General features: G+C 51.0%; 5 protein-coding genes across 5 annotated transcripts, besides 12 other annotated features; 2 read left to right on the top strand and 3 right to left on the bottom strand.

Annotated features, from left to right (window-relative positions):
• Window positions 1-308: part of a long terminal repeat (allophryne) that runs on past the window's edge.
• Window positions 309-373: 65 nt separating this feature from the next.
• Window positions 374-752: a repeat region (rgion rpte sur le chromosome 1 encadre aussi par allophryne et bombinator).
• Window positions 753-1,077: a long terminal repeat (bombinator).
• Window positions 1,078-1,258: 181 nt separating this feature from the next.
• Window positions 1,259-1,462: a long terminal repeat (LTR crapaud).
• Window positions 1,463-1,471: 9 nt separating this feature from the next.
• Window positions 1,472-1,597: a long terminal repeat (bombinator).
• Window positions 1,598-1,695: 98 nt separating this feature from the next.
• Window positions 1,696-1,883: a long terminal repeat (LTR crapaud).
• Window positions 1,884-2,144: 261 nt separating this feature from the next.
• Window positions 2,145-3,252, bottom strand: PODANS_6_7260 (uncharacterized protein; the record flags this gene model as incomplete). The annotated part of the gene is made up of 2 exons (XM_001910604.1): window positions 2,145-3,161; window positions 3,223-3,252. The coding sequence occupies 2 exons, from the start codon at window positions 3,250-3,252 to the stop codon at window positions 2,145-2,147; spliced, it is 1,047 nt and encodes a 348-aa protein (XP_001910639.1).
• Window positions 2,268-2,978: a repeat region (rgion duplique sur le chromosome 6).
• Window positions 3,253-3,911: 659 nt separating the features above from the next.
• PODANS_6_7270 (uncharacterized protein) lies at window positions 3,912-8,329 on the top strand (the record flags this gene model as incomplete). The annotated part of the gene is made up of 2 exons (XM_001910605.1): window positions 3,912-4,796; window positions 4,949-8,329. 2 exons carry the CDS (start codon window positions 3,912-3,914, stop codon window positions 8,327-8,329), a joined length of 4,266 nt encoding a protein of 1,421 aa, XP_001910640.1.
• Window positions 4,088-4,315: a repeat region (rgion duplique sur le chromosome 1).
• Window positions 6,348-8,537: a repeat region (rgion duplique sur le chromosome 1).
• Window positions 8,538-13,125: 4,588 nt separating this feature from the next.
• Window positions 13,126-13,270: a repeat region (rgion duplique sur le chromosome 1).
• Window positions 13,271-13,733: 463 nt separating this feature from the next.
• PODANS_6_7280 (uncharacterized protein) lies at window positions 13,734-14,098 on the bottom strand (the record flags this gene model as incomplete). The annotated part of the gene is made up of 2 exons (XM_001910606.1): window positions 13,734-13,869; window positions 13,932-14,098. The coding sequence occupies 2 exons, from the start codon at window positions 14,096-14,098 to the stop codon at window positions 13,734-13,736; spliced, it is 303 nt and encodes a 100-aa protein (XP_001910641.1).
• Window positions 14,099-15,821: 1,723 nt separating this feature from the next.
• On the top strand, window positions 15,822-17,021 carry PODANS_6_7290 (uncharacterized protein; the record flags this gene model as incomplete). Its single annotated transcript, XM_001910607.1, has 1 exon — window positions 15,822-17,021. The coding sequence occupies one exon, from the start codon at window positions 15,822-15,824 to the stop codon at window positions 17,019-17,021; it is 1,200 nt and encodes a 399-aa protein (XP_001910642.1).
• Window positions 17,022-17,628: 607 nt separating this feature from the next.
• Window positions 17,629-17,868: a long terminal repeat (schoutedenella).
• A 24-nt stretch (window positions 17,869-17,892) lies between these two features.
• Window positions 17,893-18,309: a long terminal repeat (LTR crapaud).
• A 155-nt stretch (window positions 18,310-18,464) lies between these two features.
• PODANS_6_7300 (uncharacterized protein) lies at window positions 18,465-20,255 on the bottom strand (the record flags this gene model as incomplete). The annotated part of the gene is made up of 2 exons (XM_001910608.1): window positions 18,465-19,566; window positions 19,630-20,255. The coding sequence occupies 2 exons, from the start codon at window positions 20,253-20,255 to the stop codon at window positions 18,465-18,467; spliced, it is 1,728 nt and encodes a 575-aa protein (XP_001910643.1).
• Window positions 20,256-20,527: the final 272 nt, after the last annotated feature.

The following is a 20,527-nucleotide window of genomic DNA, read 5'->3' on the forward strand; positions in this document are numbered from 1 at the left end:
TTTCCGTTCTTGGACCTGAGCACTCGCCGCTTTAACCTGAGCAGAAGTGGAGAAGCCCTGAGTAGGGATGAGTAAAACCCTGAGTAGGGTGAGCAAGGCCTGAGCAGGGTGAGTAAAGCCATGAGCAGGGTGAGCAAACTCTGAGCACGGTGAGCAAAGCCCTGAGCACGGTGAGCAATAGTTGAATCCACCTGAGACCAGGCTATACTAGAGGTAGACTATGGCAGAGCTATTTCTGGAGCGCACACCTATTCCACGGTAATTATTGTTAGTGCTGCAGGAAGGCTTTTGGTGGAAGTTACTAGAAAATAACCCTGGCTGCATTAACAACTATTCCGCTTAGGGTAGGTATAAAAGTTATGACAGAGAACCAATGTCTGTGTTAGAGTCAGAAACAGCTCATGCAGCGTAGCATCCACGCCAGGAACAGTTTCTGCGTTAGTCCAAATCAGACAAGTCGTTTCCCTCCAAATATCGTTCCTGTATCTGGGATCACCGAAAACTTGGATTGTTCTTAACTTGATCGAGTACTGTATGGAAGCTCATATTTTCACGCTAGTCATACATACCTGCCTAACGGAGCCGCTAACTAACTTATCGAATGCTCCCTTTCTGGTGGGTCTGTTTGGCTCCAAGAGCCATTTCTGGAGTGCAGCTATTCGGTTTGACAGGTATTATGACGAGGATCTGCTGCCTTTGTAGAGTTAGAAACAGCTTCTATATACAAATCATTTAGCCTAAGGCAGCGTTAGGATTATGATATGAAATCCCAGCCTCTGCAAAAGCCAGAAACGGCTTGTTTCGTTTTGCCTGTGTAGGCAGCGATGGTCTGCCTTTCCTGGAGCTAGAAACAGCTTCTACGTTTGACTTAGGCAACAAGGCATAGGGAATCGCTGCCTCTATCGAAGCCATAAATAGCTTCTAATAGCAATACACAACAAGTCTGTAGGCGATTATGGATACAACCACGCTTCCGGATTCTTAAGACTATTTCCCTCGTTGATTCTCTTCTTCTTTTGAATCATCATCCGTTGCAATATGAGGGTGTCAAGGAGTGTGACGAACCCTTGATCAGAACCTCTGAGAGGGATACTGGGTTAATGTCACGACCTGACACTGGGAGTGGAGCGCAGGAAGCCTCGTCCAATCATTGAGAGTCAGGAACCAACCAATAAGAGATTGATCATGGACCTGGAGGAATAATTAATAATCAGGATCACTGATCATTAAGAATGATCCATGATCAGGGGCTTAGCATGGTCTATATATACGGAGGAACTAGATAGCTCATAGATAGTTCCACAATATGCAATACAAATACTGTACAAGTGTTAATCAGGCATTGTGATTACATTGAGACAAGTCTATTATTGTGCACCTTTTGGCTGCACCGAACCACCCATCTAGAAGCTACTTTCAGCTGTGTATCCCTTTCAGAGGTTCTGGATAGCGGTTCGTCACAGTTGATATCACACGTAACCACCAAAAGGCCTTGGCCACGACCAACAGCACAGTAAACTGCAAGTCCTGGACCAGTCGTTGGGAAGTAAAGCGAGCAAATAAGCCACAGGCGGCATGGGCAGACGTATTATTGGTTCAACCTCTCGGCGGTCTGGATAGGCAGAAAAGGGAATCGTGCTAGATACGGTTCTTTCGAGCTTGGCGCTTTCCTTTCTCTTGGTGGACTTCTTCCATTGGACGAACCCCTCTACAGAACCTCTGAAAGGGATACTCGGTCGAAGGCTACTTCTGATAATTAGTTCGGTGCAGTTAAATAGTGCATAAAAGATATCTCAATATAAACACAAGGATACCGTGAATACAAGCTGTGATTGCATACTGCGGAACTATCTACAAGCTATCTAGTTCCTCCGTATATATGGACCTTAGTCTTCCCGGATCATTGCCAAGCCTCCATAATCCTATATCCAGATCGCTGGATCATTGCAATAATCCCATAATCCATTTCCTGGATCGTTGGATTATCTCTATAATCTAATGATCCATTCCTCATTAGTCCGTTCTTTTGATCCCTCTGATTAGTCACTCACCGTCCCGAGCCCCGCAGAACTGTGGGTTGTGACATTACCTCGCTAGTCAAGAAGCAGCGCCATCAACTGGTACCCGGGGCTAGAATATCTAGTCTAGGCGGAAGCCTCCGGCTCAGCACCAGATATAGTGCGGTTGGGCGCCGTGCGGCTGCGCCGTCCTCTGAGAAGCGACGGCAGGTCCTTGACGAGATGGAATAGCGCGTCTAGGACCACCAAGCCGAACGCGCACAAAGGACCTAAGATAGCGAAGACGGTAAAGCCGTACGAAACCTGCTGGAAGGCGGCATTTTTCTTAAGCCGTTCCGTGGCGAGGCCGACCTGCATCGCGGTCAGCACCAGGGCGATGAAGACGGTGGCAGTAGTTATCCAGGTGAGGTTATCGCGGAAGAAGCTACCGTAGTTGTGCCGACCGCGGAGGTAGGGGTTGAACAGTGGGAGGCTGGTTAAGCGGTGGATGATATTGATACGGGAGAGACGGAGCTCGGCACGCAGGAAGCGAGGGTGGACAACATCTAGTTCGCGCTCATACATTCGGAGGAGCTCTCTGGCCAGGATCTTCCAGTCTGCCCATTCTAGTGGCTTGTCGTCTTCCCTGTAAGGCAAGAGGTGCTTTTCGTTGGCGATATAGAAGTCGCTCTCCGACGATACAAGACAGGCGTACGTGTAGAGAAAGCCGAGGGCGACTCTCCGTGGGATTCCCCGGCACGTATCCGCCGGAGGGTCGTGGCAGGCGCAGGCATCCGGGCATTGTAGGTTGGTGCTGCAAAAAGCTGGATCGAGGAGAAAGCGTGGGACGGGCTTAATGAAGAGCTTCCCCTTGTTATCCCAGAGGAGGTGCAGATCCATCCGGTCGGTGATAGCGATCTCCCGACCTATGGCGACATGAGAGTGCAGCGGCATGGCGGGACGCTTTGCGCCGGCAAACCATAGGTGTTGCATCATATCAGCTAGGTCTCCGAGAGAAAGCTCTCTCCGTAAGAAGGCCGGTATGTCCTTCGCCGGGTTACCGACCGCGCGCCTTCCGGCGGCCTCGTGGTAGTGGTAGGTAGCCGGTAACATATCCGTAGCGGGCTTCTCTTTCTCCTTCTTCCCGAGCACCTCGGTTTCGAGCTATATACGCATATCGTCAGAGGGTATAAACGCTTGAAGGCCAGTAGGGCTGCTAACGCACCGGCCAGAGCAAGTAGTCTGGTGGAACCATGTGGGATGCGGGCGGGAGCGACGGGAGCGACGGGAGCTAGCTAGTCGTCGGGTCGGACGGGTCGGCGCGTCTGTCTGCCTTTAGCAGCCGGTCTCACGGAGGGTACTGCGCGCACGCTGTTAGCTAAACTCGCCGGCCATAACTCCAGGGGAAGCTCAGCTCTATTACTATATCGTGCCTCCACAGTTTCCACGTCTCACGCATTATCTTGACACAATTGGGAGCTTCTCGAGACGCGCGTTCATCACTTGTAAAGGCGATAGACGGTGTTTGATGGTCTGCCGTTTGGTTGGGCTCCGAGCAGATATCCAATTGCGTCGCGACTACTTGGGCGAGACAGCGTTGGCCGCAACCGCCATTGGCGTCTGGCCCCGCAGATCGAAATGATTGGACGTGGACGCTCCCTGGTTTCGAACGTGCTACCCAATGCGGGTTGAGCGAGAATCGCCAACAGTTCAGCTTCTAACACCAGGCATTTGGACCTTTGTCCCCCAGAAGCGATCGGTATTAAACGCTCTTGACTTACTCCACCATACACACCGGCAACGGAGAACCTCCGCTTGGGAGCAGTCCCGCCAACATTCACCGAAGCACAGCATCCGCGGCGCGGGGTCTTGTCCGTACAGGCTCCTCAGCCTGCCTCTGCCTCTGCCTCGACAATGATTTCCGTCAACCTCAGCCAGGGCACCTCTCTGCCCGGATGGACAACTGTCCTTTGTCTCCTGGTCGGCGCAACTGCCGCTTGTCTTTGGTTCCGTTTCCCGCTTACGCGTTCCACGCGGGCATTGTCTTCGGTGAAGCCCACTTCAGATTCCACACGGTCCGCTCGGTCAGGCGTCAGCCTCCGTCAAGTCAACCCTGACAAGAACGAGGCAAACACCGACATCGACATCATTGCCATTCATGGCCTTGACACAAAGTCGCCGGACACGTGGGTATGGGTAGACCCCAACGATCCCAACAATACCGTTAACTGGCTGGCCGACCGGCGAATGCTCCCCAGCCGAGTGGGAGCAGCTCGCATCTTCACATGCGACTGGCCTGCCGACCTACGTCAGCAGTCGTCAGTTCCCACGACGCTCCACGAGTCTGCCCAGTCTTTGCGCGACAGCATACAGCACCTAAAGGCAAATACCACAAGACCCATTCTCTTCATCGCATCGTGTCTTGGTGGTATTATCTTGATAAAGGCTCTCGAGATTGATAATCAGCACACCAAGGACAACGCCGATTCGCCTTCTCTCACAAGGACAACACGAGGCGTCGTGTTTTTGGCTACACCTTTCCGAGGCACTGCGTTCAAAAACATGCCTGGCCTCCTATTGAAAGCCCTGGCCGCCCTGCAAGACCAAACAGTGACTGCACTGATTGATTACACACTGGGCGCGACCCCCGACCTTGACGAACTTACGAAAGGGTTTATAACGCTAACGAAGAACCACAACTACCAAGTAGTCGTGTTCTGGGAAGCGAGGAATACCGTTCTTCTCCGGAAGTTTCATCTGGCTTGGATGGTGTCAACATGGATCTTACTGGCGTGGCTAGTAGCTCTGACATCAGCTTGGCTGCTTGATTTGTTTTCACCTTGGCTACTCGTCTTTTTCCTCCTTTGGTTACCTGTGTTCTTGTCTTGCCAACCACAGCTGGTACGTATCAAAACATTGACTAGTCTAGCTGCCCTACTAATGCCTACTAGCTGGTCAATAAGTACTCGGCAACCCTATCGGATTTTAAGACGCAGCGGCTTGATCGACCCCACGTCATGATGAACAAATTCGCCCACAGCAACTGCACAAATGAGTGCAAGAAGGACTGCACGGAGAGTGATGATTTCGGCCATGTGTCCCGCAAGATCGAGGTAATGCTCAAGACGATTCGTGAAGGAAGTCCACTCGAGCAAGCAGACGGTTGGATTCGCAAAAGACACTATACCCAGGAGAAACTGAAGATTGAGCGACTTTCGGGCGATACGTTGTCCATGGATCGCTGCTACATCAATCTCGCCATTATCGGGGAGCCTAGAGAAAACCCAGAGAAAGGATCGGAAACGGACGCAGTACCTCACAAATCCCCCTTTTCACTCACCGCTCGGCTGAAGGTTGAGACGCCGGAAAAGAATATTCAAGTGGAATTGTCGTCTCTCTTCGATCCGCGCAAAGACTCCGAAGGCCAAACGACAAACCCAAGAAGAATCTTAATCCATGGACGCGCCGGGGTCGGGAAGACTACCCTGTGTAAGAAGATGGTCAATGAATTTACCCGTCGTTCTGGAGAGTTTCGAAAGTGGAACGAGTTGTTCGACCGCATACTTTGGGTGCCTCTACGGAGGCTGAAAGGATGGTCATCTCCGCCATATAAACTCGAGGGATTGTTTTGTTATGAGTATTTTGACCAACACCTAAACTATAGCATTCTTGCTAAAGAACTTTTCCGTACGGTTGACAGTAATGGCCAAAAGACTCTGTTTATCCTTGACGGTCTTGACGAAATATCTCAACTCTTGGACGATAATCACCCGAAATTCTCTTTGCTTAAACACCTGTTAAACCAACCTAGCGTTATTATTACATCCCGACCGCACGTCTCACTCCCTAGGGGAGTCCATTCCCCAGACCTTAAACTGGAAACCGTTGGATTCTACCCGGCTCAAGTGGTCGAATACCTTCGAGCTACATTTATTGATGCGAAAACGGTCGAAGATATTGAATCGTACTTCCAAAGGCATCAGCTAGTCCAGGGTCTTGTACGAATCCCTGTTCAGCTGGATGCTCTCTGCTATACTTGGAATAGTTTCGAGGATAAAACTATGCCGGGGACTATGACCGCGATGTACAAAGCCATCGAGGAAAATCTGTGGAAGAAGGATATTGTGAGACTGGAGAAGCGAACGCAGCGTCAAATACGCGTCGTTCGCCGGCCCGAGATCAGCAACTCTGCCGAAGATGAGGTACAACTTCTTGAGATTCTCGCATTTACTGGCATGCATAGCGATGTTATCGACTTTGAGCCAAGACATCGCGACGCTATTTCCGAGCAGTATAATCCCACTGGGACGAACTTCGTCCTTGATGAGATGCTCGGACACCTTTCTTTTGTACGAACCTCAGACCCCTCATCAAAGGACCGCGATCGAAATTACCACTTCATACACCTCACCTTTCAAGAGTATTTTGCAGCACGGTATTTCATTCGACAGTGGAAAGCTAAACAACAACTCAATTGTCTGCAACTTAGCGGTGGGAATCGTAATTATATCGAACCTGCTACTTTCCTTCAGGAGCATAAATACGATCCTCGCTACGATATCTTCTGGCGCTTTGTCGCCGGCCTACTTGATGCTGACGGAGAGGCACTTGGCTTCTTCCAGACGATTGAGGAGGAGCCACGCGACCTCCTGGGTCCTACGCATCAGCGCCTAGTCATGCACTGCCTAAGCGAAGTCGAGCGGAAGAAGTCGAATTTCACAGGACTTCGAGCGAGGCTAGAAAACCAACTAAAACAGTGGCTGCTGTTTGAATGCGACTTTATGGGGAGTTCCATCTTAGCCCGCGAAATGGAGTGTCCAGAGCAGGTTCTGGTCAGTACATTAAAGCAAGCATCTGAAGGTGCAAGGTCGATTTTTCTGGACTCGCTATCCAGACGAACAGCAGTGCCATCCAGTATTATAAACGTTGCATCTCCCTGGCTGAACGACTGCGCTTCTAAACGCCTATGTATTGCTGTCTTGGGTCTCCTAAGACATCAGCATAATGGCTTACCGCAGGAGATGCTGCAGGGCATCGCAGCGAGGCTCGAGGATCAGGACGCGGACGTACGGGAGGCAGCAATCGACGCGCTTCAAGGGCGAGCCGACCTTCCGAAGGAAATACTGCAGGGCATCGCAGCAAGGCTCGAGGATCAGGCCGCGTACGTGCGGCTGAGAGCAATCAACGCGCTTCAAGGGCGAGCCGACCTTCCGGAGGAGGTGCTGCAGGGCATCGCAGCAAGGCTCGAGGATCAGGACGCGGACGTGCGGCGAGCAGCAATCGACGAGCTTCAAGGGCGAGCCGACCTTCCGGAGGAGATACTGCAGGGCATCGCAGCAAGGCTCGAGGATCAGGACGTGGACGTGCGGCGAATAGCAATCGACGAGCTTCAAGGGCGAGCCGACCTTCCGGAGGAGATACTGCAGGGCATCGCAGCAAGGCTCGAGGATCAGGACACGGGCGTGCGGCGAGCAGCAATTAAGGCGCTTCAAGGGCGAGCCGACCTTCCGGAGGAGGTGCTGCAGGGCATCGCAGCAAAGCTCGAGGATCAGGACGTGGACGTGCGGCGAATAGCAATCGACGAGCTTCAAGGGCGAGCCGACCTTCCGGAGGAGATGCTGCAGGGCATCGCAGCAAGGCTCGAGGATCAGGCCGCGTACGTGCGGCTGAGAGCAATCAACGCGCTTCAAGGGCGAGCCGACCTTTCGGAGGAGGTGCTGCAGGGCATCGCAGCAAGGCTCGAGGATCAGGACACGGGCGTGCGGCGAGCAGCAATCGAGGTGCTTCAAGGGCGAGCCGACCTTCCGGAGGAGGTGCTGCAGGGCATCGCAGCAAGGCTCGAGGATCAGGACACGGGCGTGCGGCGAGCAGCAATTAAGGCGCTTCAAGGGCGAGCCGACCTTCCGGAGGAGGTGCTGCAGGGCATCGCAGCAAGGCTCGAGGATCAGGCCGCGTACGTGCGGCTGAGAGCAATCAACGCGCTTCAAGGGCGAGCCGACCTTCCGGAGGAGGTGCTGCAGGGCATCGCAGCAAGGCTCGAGGATCAGGCCGCGTACGTGCGGCTGAGAGCAATCAACGCGCTTCTAAATCAAGCAGAGTTATCGTTAAACGTCCTCAGCCCATATGTCAAATCCTTTTGCAAGGCTTTACTACGGAAGAGCTTCGAGAAGCATCTATACTGGCACGCTTCGGACCGTGGTTTTATAGGGGTTAATCTTACACATATTTCTTTAAGTGGTAGTCAACATGAAGGGAAGGAAGCGGTGAAGCTACTGTTACAGAATGGCGCCACTACCGTAGCGATGGAGACAGACAGCCGCTACTACACTTAGTTGCTGAGAACTGGGAGGAAGCGATGGTGTAGCTATTACAGCCAAAGCCATAAAACAGCACATTCGTTTCCCACGTCATATCTGCACTTTTCTCCTTTTCTCCTTACTGTTTCTCTCATATTTTTTTAATTATAGCATGCCACTAAAAGGGTCTGGGGGAATGTGTAAATATATACTTATGTATGAATTCTAGCATCTTCTAGACATTCGCTCCTGATATAGTAATGACCTGCTGATCCCACTTTTATATTAAGTATGGCGTGCAGTATTTCAACCTATGTCGTCATCTAAGTATCATCATTAGAAAAGATTTACTACGCTACTAGTTAGAATGGGTCAGCAGAGCGGTAGCGAGGGAAGGGAGCTGATTCGAGTGCGTTATTGTGAGGGGACGGAGCAAACGACTAGCCGCTTTGGCTGTGCGTGCGTTTGGTGCAATTTAACCCTGAGACGAAGGAGTTGAAAATGAAGGCTAATGGAAATGCTATTCCAAAGACCCGACGACTAAAAGACAATTCAAGTAGAAATATAGTATAACAGAGTCACTGACAAAAGTCAAAAAACAAAAGCAAAGGAAAAGAAAAAAAATGTTCAGACAGCCCTGCCCGAAGTGATGAGAAAGCTGAAAATGGAGGAAAGACATACCCGATCGCCAGATCCCTCGCAGTGTGCATTTGCAGACACTGCAAGGCCATTCGCGCTCGGTCCTCGCCGTCGCCTTCTCGCCGGATAGCCAGCTGATCGTGTCGGGCTCTCACGACGACACGGTCCGCCTTTGGGACGCAGCCACGGGGGCCGAGCGGCTCCTCCCCCAATCGGGATCGAGGCGCTTCTCGGCCGTCCCTATTTCTTTTCCCGTCGTCATTGCAGCCACGCACGTGTTTTCTAAAGGTTTTCTTAAAAACAGCGGCTTTACTAGGCCCAGCCTAGTCCAGGACGAATAAAGCGGCAAGAAGTCACGTGAGAATTGTGTCCAGATTCCGGTGTTACAACAGAAAATGCAGTACAAGGACGGAAGACGAGCCACAACCAGCGTAGCCAATTAAGTAGTAATCAGTGATCGCTATCATGGACTTGGCGGAACCAGACATTGAGAAACTATCTTCAACTGAGTATCCCTTTCAGAAGATCTGAACCCTGGTTCGTCACAGTTCTACAGAGACATTGACGATACCCAGTCGTGAATGACATCTGTGGGCTGTAACGCTAGGGTGGGTGCGGGCTTTGTTTGGCATGGTTTTGGCTTTCAAAGCGACTTTTCTTGAACTATCCGATATCCCGTGGTCTTTTCACTCTTACTGGTTTCAGTAAGCTAGTTGCAGCTCGGTTTCTATTTTTCATTTTTAAACAAAAGACTGAGGAACGCCGATCCTAATGGTGATACGCAAATACAAGTTATTATTATAGTTGCAGAATCTGGCGTGCATTATGAAGCCACAACCTGCCCCTATAGGATACAAGACAGGTTATTGTTTCAAAATCGACAACCCACTCTGAGTGGTTCATTCCTGTGGTTTTGCCGTATCCTCTCCGTAAATTTGCTTCCGTAAGTAGATCCGAAGAGTAACCTCACTACTTGTATAGCTTCTTAGTGAGTGTATCTGGCTGAGGTTCGCTTGGCTATAGACAGTGAGGTCACCCACTCCTAGACTTTTCTGCCTTGTATAAGTGCAGTCGAGCTTGCAAACACAATGCTGCGGACAGGGAGGGTTACACTGGCACACAAAGGACCAAGAATGGCAATCTCTAAGCGGTTTTACCCCTTGGCATCTCTACCTGAGGCAACAAATGCTGTTTATAACAATGGTCTAGGGATGCAACACCAGTGAGGGGCTCAGGGGTAGTCACGAATAAGAGCGCCTCTCTATTATACGCGTGCAGTGTGATTCTAGTCTTCCAGCTTGTGATATGCAATTAATGCACCTTCCATCTGGTAATACCTACCCCATCGATACATCCTTTCAGGTGGCACAGAGGTCTTAACCCTAGGGATCGGGGCTCATTCTTGGTTCTATAGTAAGATGTGGAAGGCTCTCGTTTCGGAAGCCAATAATTAAACTATATCGATTAAGAGGGTGCAAGCAGTAGTGATCTTCTCTATTAGCCCCCATTGTCCTTATTTCGCCATTGTAAAGAATGATGGCTACGCTGGGTTTAAACTTCTGTGTCACCGTTTTCGCTACTTCATAAGAGCACATCTATGTTATTGCAGCTTGACTAATAGTGAAATGTTTATTTTTTATAACCGGTGATGGAGTACTACCTTGATGAAGTATAGTTTCCTCATTAGGGCCTGATCCTTTGTCTCTTGCTATAGCAGCGATGATCTGGTTATTTGCCTTGGGTATACTGAGTTGGTCAGCAACATGCTCCCCGTAGTCAGGCGATCTGACCACACCGATCTCTTCATCTGCCGTTGATAGCCGCTGCACTAGGTTTCCTTCCTCGTCTGGTGATGCGTTAGGGGAGATATATATCGTAACGGGGATGGTCGAGCGGAGTTAGGAAGTATGTCTATCTGGATTCTTAAGCGTGATCTTCAGGTCCAGTTTATGCCGAATCTTAATCCCCTTAGCGTCCACATCCTAAAGACAATTTTTCAGCTCCCTCGGCAAATGTAGGGACGTCTTTACGACCTAGCTTTCTCGATCTGTGCCGCTTATCCCGCTTTGCTAATGCTTATTTCTGCTTATAATAATGGTCCAGCGGTTAATTTCTTTTTCCTTCTTATATTCCTTACTATTATAACCTATCTACGTCGGTAGGATAATTATATAGACTTCTAGCAACTTGACCATGATATCGCTTAGTTTTAGTCCATTTAGTAACGGAATAACTCTCGTTTCCAGGGGTAATGAGCTTCCGAAGGTAATTGCTCTTCGTGGCCCTATAATTGAGTAGTCTACTTTCTTAAGCTAGATGTTTTTAACATTTATTATATATAATAAGCCTAGCGTCGAGACCTCAATCGTCTGTATAATCCGTAGGTGCTTATAGGTACGTAAGTCGGATACTAATTTTCGCCGCGTTACAGTCGCCTCTAGCTGGTATATAATGTTCGCTTTACATGTACCCTCGACACTTTCAGTTATATTACCCCCTAGCATTATTTGGAAGGTCATTCGTGGTTACCTGGTTAGAGCGTGCGCTCCCCCGCAAAGTATGCTTGGCTATCCGACGTGCTGTCTACCGCGCCAACACCAATAAACGGGTGCCACCGATATCCATAAAACTGAATGGTCTTGCCTATCGTACAGCTCCATGTGCCTGAAGACGCCTTTGCGTACGTCCAGCTAGCTAACAGAGTCAGCAGTCTTCTCAGCGTTGCGCTGGAGCGTATGCGCCATACCTATAGTGAAGCGTTCCTGTCAGCTTCAGTCGGATGTTGTCGACCTTGAGCGGTACTGAGAGGCAGAGGACGACGGTACCCTTCAAGAGCTGGCCTGACGCCTCGTGTTGGTTACCTCGAAAAACAACAGCATCATTCTCGAGTCTATAGCCTAGATCAGTTTCTATTCCCCAGAAGCAACGCATGCAGTGCAGTTCTTACCGTATCCGGAAGAGTGTGTAGGAATTTTTTCCAGTCAATAGAGCGAGGAGCATCTTTCATGTCGGAATAGTGAAAAAACAGTGGCTGATAGGGTACCTGCAGTAGCTTGTCAGACATAGAGCGTGGCGGTGTGTAAATTCGGTGTCGTTTGTATACGCCAGATATTGATACTGGCATATACCAATTGCCTTATAGAAATGTTGGACGTCTAAATTGGAGGTTGATATCTCCGAAAGGCTGAGCCATTTTGCCTTTGAAACTTCAGGCGTTTATGGACGCTCTGCGCTAAAGCCGGATGTAATTGGGCCGAGGAGTTATACTAGGGTTGTCATATGCGTGTATGCATGACAAAAGCGGCCGGTAGAGCCACTTTGCTCACTTCTCTAATGTTCTGACACGTGTGGTTTCAATAATGTAATGTCTTGGAGCGGAAACTCGGATATACGGATTCAAGGGAACTATGAACCACCAAGCGACTCGCACTACAGCACCCACCATACCAAGCCTTCTACCCAGAAAGCCAGCTGTCTATCAAGATTATCCTGATCGAGTCCTCTTGCCTGCATCAACCTTGCCTGCCGTACTAAAGAGACTGCCGATATAGCCAGTATGTCTAAGTTGGCTCACCTCATTATAGAAGCCAAAGCAGTGAGTGAAAAACTGGCCAGAACTCAACTGAGCCGTGATGCCGCTATGAAGGAGTTTCAGAGACAACTGGAGCTTGACAAAGCTTACCTCCGGCAGCACGATGACCATCTCGATAACCTCTCTGTAGCAAAGAACCTACCCCGGGCGTTAACCTTACCAACAGTCAGGTTGACTACGTTAAAGAATCTAGCCTGGGTCTTAATTATATCGTGGCTTCTTTGCGCACGTTCATCTTCAATTTCAATCCCTCCCGATGACAACTTCGTGGCACCCCCCAAAAAGACAGTTGAGGCTGTGCGTGATGCCTCCACGTTGGGTGGCAGCGCTGTCATCAAGGCCTCTGATACTCAGCCTCAGCCGCAACCTATAAAGTAAATAGCTGTCCCCCCGCTACAGCTCAGCCTCTGCTCCTGTCCGCTTCGTTAAGCCGCACCGTCATCACCCCATCCTGCCCCGCCAACAAGCCATGGACAAATTCAGAAACTAATCCTGGTGGGGACATACCGCGCTGCAGGAGCTGTTTCTGACTCTGACGAAGGCAGGGATTCCTTTCGTGGTCCTTACCTGGCAATTTTAGCCGGATGACAAATACTCTATGTATGCTTCTCCGTGATCGGCTGGCGGCTCAGTCTGCTCAGCCTGGGCTCAGTCGCTGCTCAGGTCAAGCGGCGGGCTGCTCAAGTACAAAATACGGAAATGGAATTTGGTGCGATTCATATTGGTCGCCGACTTATGGGGAAGTCATTGTCTAATATGATGGTGATAAGCAGAGTGCATAAACACCCTCAAGACTGACCCATCTCAAACTTTCAATCCCTAGAGGACCTAACTCAAGCCTCTTCATGACAGGCTTGAGCCGAGGTGTGGTGCCGGAAGAAAAGAGCAAAGGTCGGCAACATTTACAGCATTTTTCGACCATGGCCTGGCAAATCTTGCGCAACACGGACCAGCCAACTGGCGAACCAAAATCACAGGGGAGCTATGCAAAAGAGTGAGGTGGTTGTATTGCTCTTCCATGTGTGCATCTGCCAATCCACCCTCAAGGTACCGGTTACCATCCAAGAAAACAATTCGAGAAGACTCAGCTGAAAAAGGAGTGTCCCTAGACTACTAACCCTAAACCCGACAACCTGGAACCTTGCTTTTCACTGAACCGAACCTCCACTTCCTCCTAGCCCAAGTTGGACATCCGAAAGGGCTTGGCCTCTAGCGGACACAGGTGCAATCACACACGCTCCAGCCAAAGACGCAGCTTTGACGCCAGATGCGGGACTTGATGCTGGTGCAGGAGTAAGATCGCTGCGAAGCCTCACCGCGGCAGGCAGCATTGCAACGGTTGGCCCTGTTACGTGGTTAGCATTTTGGATCTGCCTGATACACCACTCGACAGAAAGGAGCACATACCAATCAGTCTTGCAGCCTCCAGTAGCCTGCCAGGTGATGTCTGCCTGTCTAGCATTCAGAGGTCCGGTAGACTCCTCAATGATTTCGACTTCGTTGGCTGGCGCCGCGGCACCCGAAACAGCAGCCACAAGGCCGGTCAGGAGCAGAATAAGAGCTTTGGATTGCATTTTGGTGGATGGATAAGATGTGTGTTCGTGAGCTCTTTGTTTGTGGTTCTTTGAATACTGAAGCTGATGATGATGAGAAAATAGCCATTCCAAGTCGAAGAGTCTCCTCTCTTTATACTTTTTTAGTGCCACAAGAACTTGTCACAAAGCAGTGCCTATGTTGCGACTGAACTGGACGATTACAACATAACAAGTCTCTTCTTGCTGATCACCAGCGCCTCCTATCTCATGATCTTCCAGCTATTCAAGACAGAAGAGTAAGACGGACCAACTCAAGTCACTGAGATCTTCACTATGAACTGGATGTGGAAAGTGTTTGAGGCCAAGACACCCACGATTCTACAGAGTACAGGCTGGGCTTTCTCCTATACACGATCTCATGAATTAGGGCAGCCAACCAGGCGCTCATTTCATCAAGGAACGGCTGAACTTTGAGTCGCCCGATCCCAGGCCTTACCATTTGGTTGAGCCTGGACGAGTAGAGATCAACATCACTTCATCCGGTCCAGTTACTGTGTGTCAGTATTCTACCATGTTCGGCCAATAGCTGTGTTTAGCCGTGTTACAATGTCTGGTAAGACACTATATCCAGGTGCAAGCGAGGTGGCGCAGTCTCGGCACTATGTCATTTATGATTTCCTTACGTCAACGTCCGAAAGTACTAAGAAACTGCGCTGACTTTTTGAAAGCTCAGACCTTTCAAAGATCCCTTCTGCAAGGAACGACACTGTTCGACCCAAGTCATCCCAGTTCTGTTAGGACGTTGAACTCACCGTCGACAACGATCCGTCCGTTTGCTTATTGTTGATCTGCGCCTAACCCGGTCTGATTATTCCCGGGGGCCTAGAAATCAGCTGGTGGCGATACCAAACATTGGTTAGAAGGGGGTCCCCCGCATCAAAACTTTACAGTACCAAGGCCGACCGCCAAGGACTGGTGTAGCATAGTATGCGACATAACACCCAGTCGACAGAGGAATAGGAACTGTGACAAAATATCGGTGCTTCAAAGATGTTCAATATGCCTCTCGGCTACCTTTCAAGGCCTCTCGACTACGTTTTGAGTCAACTCAACTATCTTTGATGATCTCTTAGTTGTCCTTGAAGGCCTCTCGACTATTCCGAAACGCCCAAACATCTTTTCAAGGCCTGCTCTCTACGAGGTGCATAGTGGTTCAAGTTTTGTCCTACACGCAGATGTCGAGTCCGACAAGGGGGAAGACTCATGATGATCCAATCAAAGACGACGGGAAGTTACATTGTCGATTTACAGGGGATGGTCTGCTGCCTGTGGTCCCCCAGCGTTCGTCTGGATGGGTGAAGCGATCATCCGAGAGCTTCGGAATTTGTGAGGCGCAAGGTGAAATCAAGGCCTTGACATGTTCTTTAGCAGCTTCTTCACTCTTAAACGTGCCGCTGAAGTGAACTCTTCACCTCAATCATCCACCTTTGATGGTCATAACCGCCTGCAATGAACTCACCAATGCTGAAAACACGACAACAACCACCAATATCGTCACCCTTCTATATCGGTCAAAACATCCTCAGTTGGCGAAGCTCCAGAGAATGACGAGTTCGAGAAGCTAGAACATGCATCGCAAGCGGGTACAACATTGCCATGGAGGTCCCGATACCTCACACTTGTTGTCATTCTGGCCTTTCTCGTTGTTTTTGTTCTGATCCTGAACATATCCCTTGTGTCAGATACTTGCGACATCGCACACATGTCTGTGGATCCAACCCCATGGACCGCTGAATGTGGTACCAAAAACGGCTGCAACATGGTAATCGCAAGATTCGCTTCAGCACAGTGTGAGGGTCTGGCGGGCGACGAAGGAAAGAAGGCCTTGGTCATGTTTGGCGATCTCACCTTTACCAGGGATGATAGCCTTCCAAAAAGCATCTCGGACTGCTGGGACAAGGGCGACATGATCCGTCCGTTCCAGTCCAAACTGCACAAGTCAACGCTATTCTTGTGTAGGCCACCTTATGACATCAAGAACATCAGTCTGGTGCGAAATGGAACCAAGATTATTGAGACCGCCGACCTGGAGGAACCAGAAGCGCAAAGAACTTTGAGTACGATCAAGCCTCTGGACCTCCTGTCGACTCTTCTGAAGAGCTTTGAGACAAACCATCTCGAGTTGGCCTACAGAATGCACGGACACGTGATAGAGGTTGGGGGTAGTAACATTAGCGTGGACAAGGTGATGGGGACCCTCCTACTATATCGGCATGGTCTCCATCAGAGCCAAAAAGCTCTCGAGTTATACGATGGTCATGTTATTAAGCGAGCGGCAGCAGAGTTCTATCGGCAATTTGGCGCCATGCTGGGCAAGTTATTGCTTCTGGAGCCCGCCTCGATAAGCTCTTTTTGGTCTCTCTCCATCAATGACGACCATCTGGTTATTCGGGCATGGGCTGCACATTGGATGACTGGCTTGACTGCGACCTGCATTGCGTTGTGCGCTGTGCTCATTTTTCTTCTCCCTAAAGGAAGAATACTGCCTTGCAACCCAACAAGTCTTGCCGGGATGGCAGCACTCGTCTCTCACAGTCAGGACTTGGTTGAGAGACTGAAGTTCTCCGCGGCAGCAAGGGACAAAGCACTTGAGCGTCGTCTCCACGACACATCGTTCAAGCCGGTGGTGATTGACGGTGCTGGATCAGGCTGTGAGAGGTTCGTCATTCCGGTGGGGCATCTTGGTGATCCGGATAAGATAGGGGAGGTGGCAGAGGCGATCAAGTATCAGTATGGGATTATCCAGGCGCAATACTTGGCGGTGCAGCTTGTTCCGGCTGGTGAGACAAACGTGACGCTGTCGGGGGGTGGATGGGGACGCAGTGGGTTGGGATGGGGGGGAACGGGAGAGGGTGCTGGGGAAGGATATGAGGTTTTGGTTGGGGTGGGGGGGTGTGGTTGATGGTGAGGTGGGGAGTCGTAAGAGGTTTGGGATTTTTGCTTGGGATGAGGGGACTGGGGATGTGTAGGAGGGGGATAGTGAGGTGGAGATGATGGGGGTAGGATTAAGGGACGGGATGGATGTTGATACTGAGTATAGGGGGGCGGGGGGGTATGTCAGTGTCAGGGAAAGTGATGCGAATGATATGGGGCGTGTTGGGGTTGATGGAAGGCCACGTTATGGACAATGAAATAGAGAATACAACCAAGGAAAGGCATTAAAAGATAGTCGGTGGGTTCTTACAGACAGGTAATAGACCTTGAAAGAATTTAAGGACCTTTGAAGATAGTAAATATGCCTCCGGAAGATTTAAAAGGACAGTTAATGAACCTAAAATGCATATTCCAGGGCGTAACGAAGAGATAAGAGAATGGCTGCGGGGCTTACAAATCCTTAATCTTATATTGTAGTCTCTTTTAAATACTTATGTTCTGTGATGTGAGGGGTTGGAGCAGGTGACCGAGGAGGAAGGAGCGGCGTCTCGGCGTGGGAAGGAAGGGGTGGAAGGCTTCAAGAGGGGTGGGAGAATGGTTTCATTGTTCTTTGTTCAGTCAACCACCGTACTCTCATACCCATATAGTCACACCCGACAATATCTTTAGGATCAGTCCGTATCGGTCTCGGAAGGTGAGAAAAAGGTGAGCGTAGTAAGCATCACCCTAAGCTAAAGTGGATCTAAGGACCGTTCGGCTATACTTACCGCAACCAAAACTAATTATAACTTCCGTTTTCTCCTTACGCATACCAGTAGCCCGTTATTAAGCCTACTAAAACTACCATTTATATTAAAATTGTAACTTTAAATATAGGTGTGACGAACCCCTATTGTCACAAACCAACCATATAGCAAGGCCAGGTGGAGACTGCAGCTAGCCACGCCTGCCAATCGGAGGAAGAAGACACGGCGGCAGGGCTGCAGGGTAGGACAAGGCTCACTGCTTGGCAAACGTGAGCCGGATCACCACGCTCACCAGGTGAGCGCGGTGAGTTCTAAGGGATTATCACGGGTCGCTGGTGAGCGAGAGTGATCCAGGTACGAAGGTACTTAGGGATTATGGTCTATATATACGGAGGAACTAGATAGCTTGTAGATAGTTCCGCAGTATGCAATCACAGCTTGTATTCACGGTATCTTGTGTTTACATTGAGACATCTTGTTGTGCACTGTTTAGTTGTACCGAACCAGGATTGTTCAGAAGTACCTTCAACCAGTATCCTCTTCAGAGGTTCTGGATAGGGGTTCGTCACAACGAGCTGGATGTTGCAGTGTGGATTTTAGGACTCCGACTCTAAGAGCTATTTCTGGAGTGCAGCTATTTGGTTTGGCAGGTATTATGATAAGGATCTTCTTCCTTTGTAGTCGGAAATAGCTTCTATATGTACGGGGCGCATCAGGGTGCAACATCATTCTCCTTCCTTTCGGTTTGAACCCAGTCTCAAAATCTCTTGGCCGGACTCTTGCTTTTCTTGCTGGAAACGGTGGTCAGTGATGTGTTCCTGATCCATACTGTATTCCTTGATGGTAAACTGTGACAACATGGTCACGCCTGCCAGACCGCACATGGTCGCCCAGATAACTTGGAAAGTACGGACAAGGGCGCCTCTCAACGCCATCGCCAACGGGGACCCCGAGGGCATGTTCTTCATCATGGATGCCAGCGTTACGGCTCCAATATTTGCAATGGCTGGTGGCAGCAGCGAGGCAATTTCTGGTTGCTGGAGTTCCACCTGCATGTGATTTTCTAGAATCGATCCACCGATGGCCACGCCGACCGCTTGTCCGAACGAGCGGAAGAAGAGAACCAGCGTTGCGGCCGTGGCCACGTCTGCGGGCGGGACCGAGGCTTGCAGCGCGAGCGTGATGGACGGGAATAGGATCCCCATGCCCAGCCCGGACACGGCAGTGAGGAAGATCCACGCCGGGATGCTGGTGTCGGCGCCCAAGAGTATCAGGAGCCCGCAGCCCAAGGTTGCTAGCACCCAACCGCTCCAGACAGCCCAGCGGTAGCGGCCGGTCTTGGACACGACCACGCCGACGAAGATGGCGCATGGAACTACCGTCGCGGTCTGGGCGAGGGCGGCGACGCCTGCAATCAGCGGGCTGTAGCCCAGGACGGCTTGGAAATACTCGGGCATGTAGTACACGAGAGAGTAAAGGATGAGCCCGTGAACGAAGCTGCCGGCGTATACCGCCGTTGTTGAGTAGTTCCGGAATATGTAGACGGGGATGAAGGGCGTGGACGTGCCGTAGCACTCGAACACAGCAACACCCGCCATGCCCGCAGCACCAAGACACAGGGGGACGAGCGTGTGCCAGCTGCTCCAGGGAAACTGCGAACCCCCCAGGGTCACCGATACAAGGAAAGCCGTGACGGAGGCGATGAAGAGGGTCGAGCCGAAGTAGTCCAGGTTCCGCAGCCTGGCCGTGGTGTCACCGCTCGGCCGGGTAAGCTTCAGGAAGAAGCCAATACCAAACAAGCCGAGTCCGACGACGGGAAGGTTGAGCCTGCCGAGTACAAAGGTGAGCATGTAGTCGAAGTACACAGGGCCATGTACGAACGCAGCTCACCAGAATATCCATCGCCACTGGCCTGCTTCAGCACAAGCACCACCAATAATGGGTCCGGTAGTGCTGCCCACGGCCCAGATGGAGCTGATCAAGGCATAAAGACGAGCGCGCTCCCTAAGAGGCGCTAGATCGGTCACCAACACGGTGGTGAGACCAAGCACTCCGCCGCCGCCGAGCCCCTGAACGGTCCGGCCGGCGATCATGACAGTAAAGTTTTGGGAGACGGCACAAACCACGGAGCCGGCGGCAAAGATGACCAACGCCAGCATCAGAACGGGACGGCGGCCAAAGACGTCGCTCAGGGATACCCAGAGGAGCAACACAACGGTGCAGGCGAGTAGGTAGGATGTCCCGGCCCAGAAGGCCTCGGTCTGTCTGTTGCCATCGCCGCCGATGGCCGCGGATATTGCCTGTCCATGTTGTGTCAGCCCGGTGTTCACATCGTTTCTACTTGTGGGGGAGAGGTCGGAACGCACCGGCAGGGCGACAGAGAGGGACGTGGCGTCCAAGGCTGCGGCGAGATTAGTCAGGGCTATGGCCCAGAAGGCAAGCCAGAAATGGAGCCCCGGCCCACGCCGAGTGTCGGCCCTGTCGAACTCATTCACGTTGGTGTCGACGCTGGCCATTTGGGAAGACTGCCACGCCGCGTGAGGTTAGGCAGAGGGTTCCAGAAAGGATCGGAGCGAGCCAGAGCAGGCGATGGTCTCTAGTACGCCTCACTGGGTATATTCACAGGAAAGCACGCTCGTCGGCAGCAGGATCCAAGGCAAGGGCAACGCGGAACTAGACTCCCGGTGGGTAAAATTGCCCTGCGTTACAGTTGGTTCAGTCGAAAAGCCACACCGGTGGGCCACTGCATCCACGCACGATAAGTCACCAGTCGAGCGGGCGTCATCGC

This window comes from Podospora anserina, chromosome 6 (genome assembly GCF_000226545.1).
Source record: "Podospora anserina S mat+ genomic DNA chromosome 6, supercontig 2".
In the NCBI taxonomy this organism is placed as follows: domain Eukaryota; kingdom Fungi; phylum Ascomycota; class Sordariomycetes; order Sordariales; family Podosporaceae; genus Podospora; species Podospora anserina.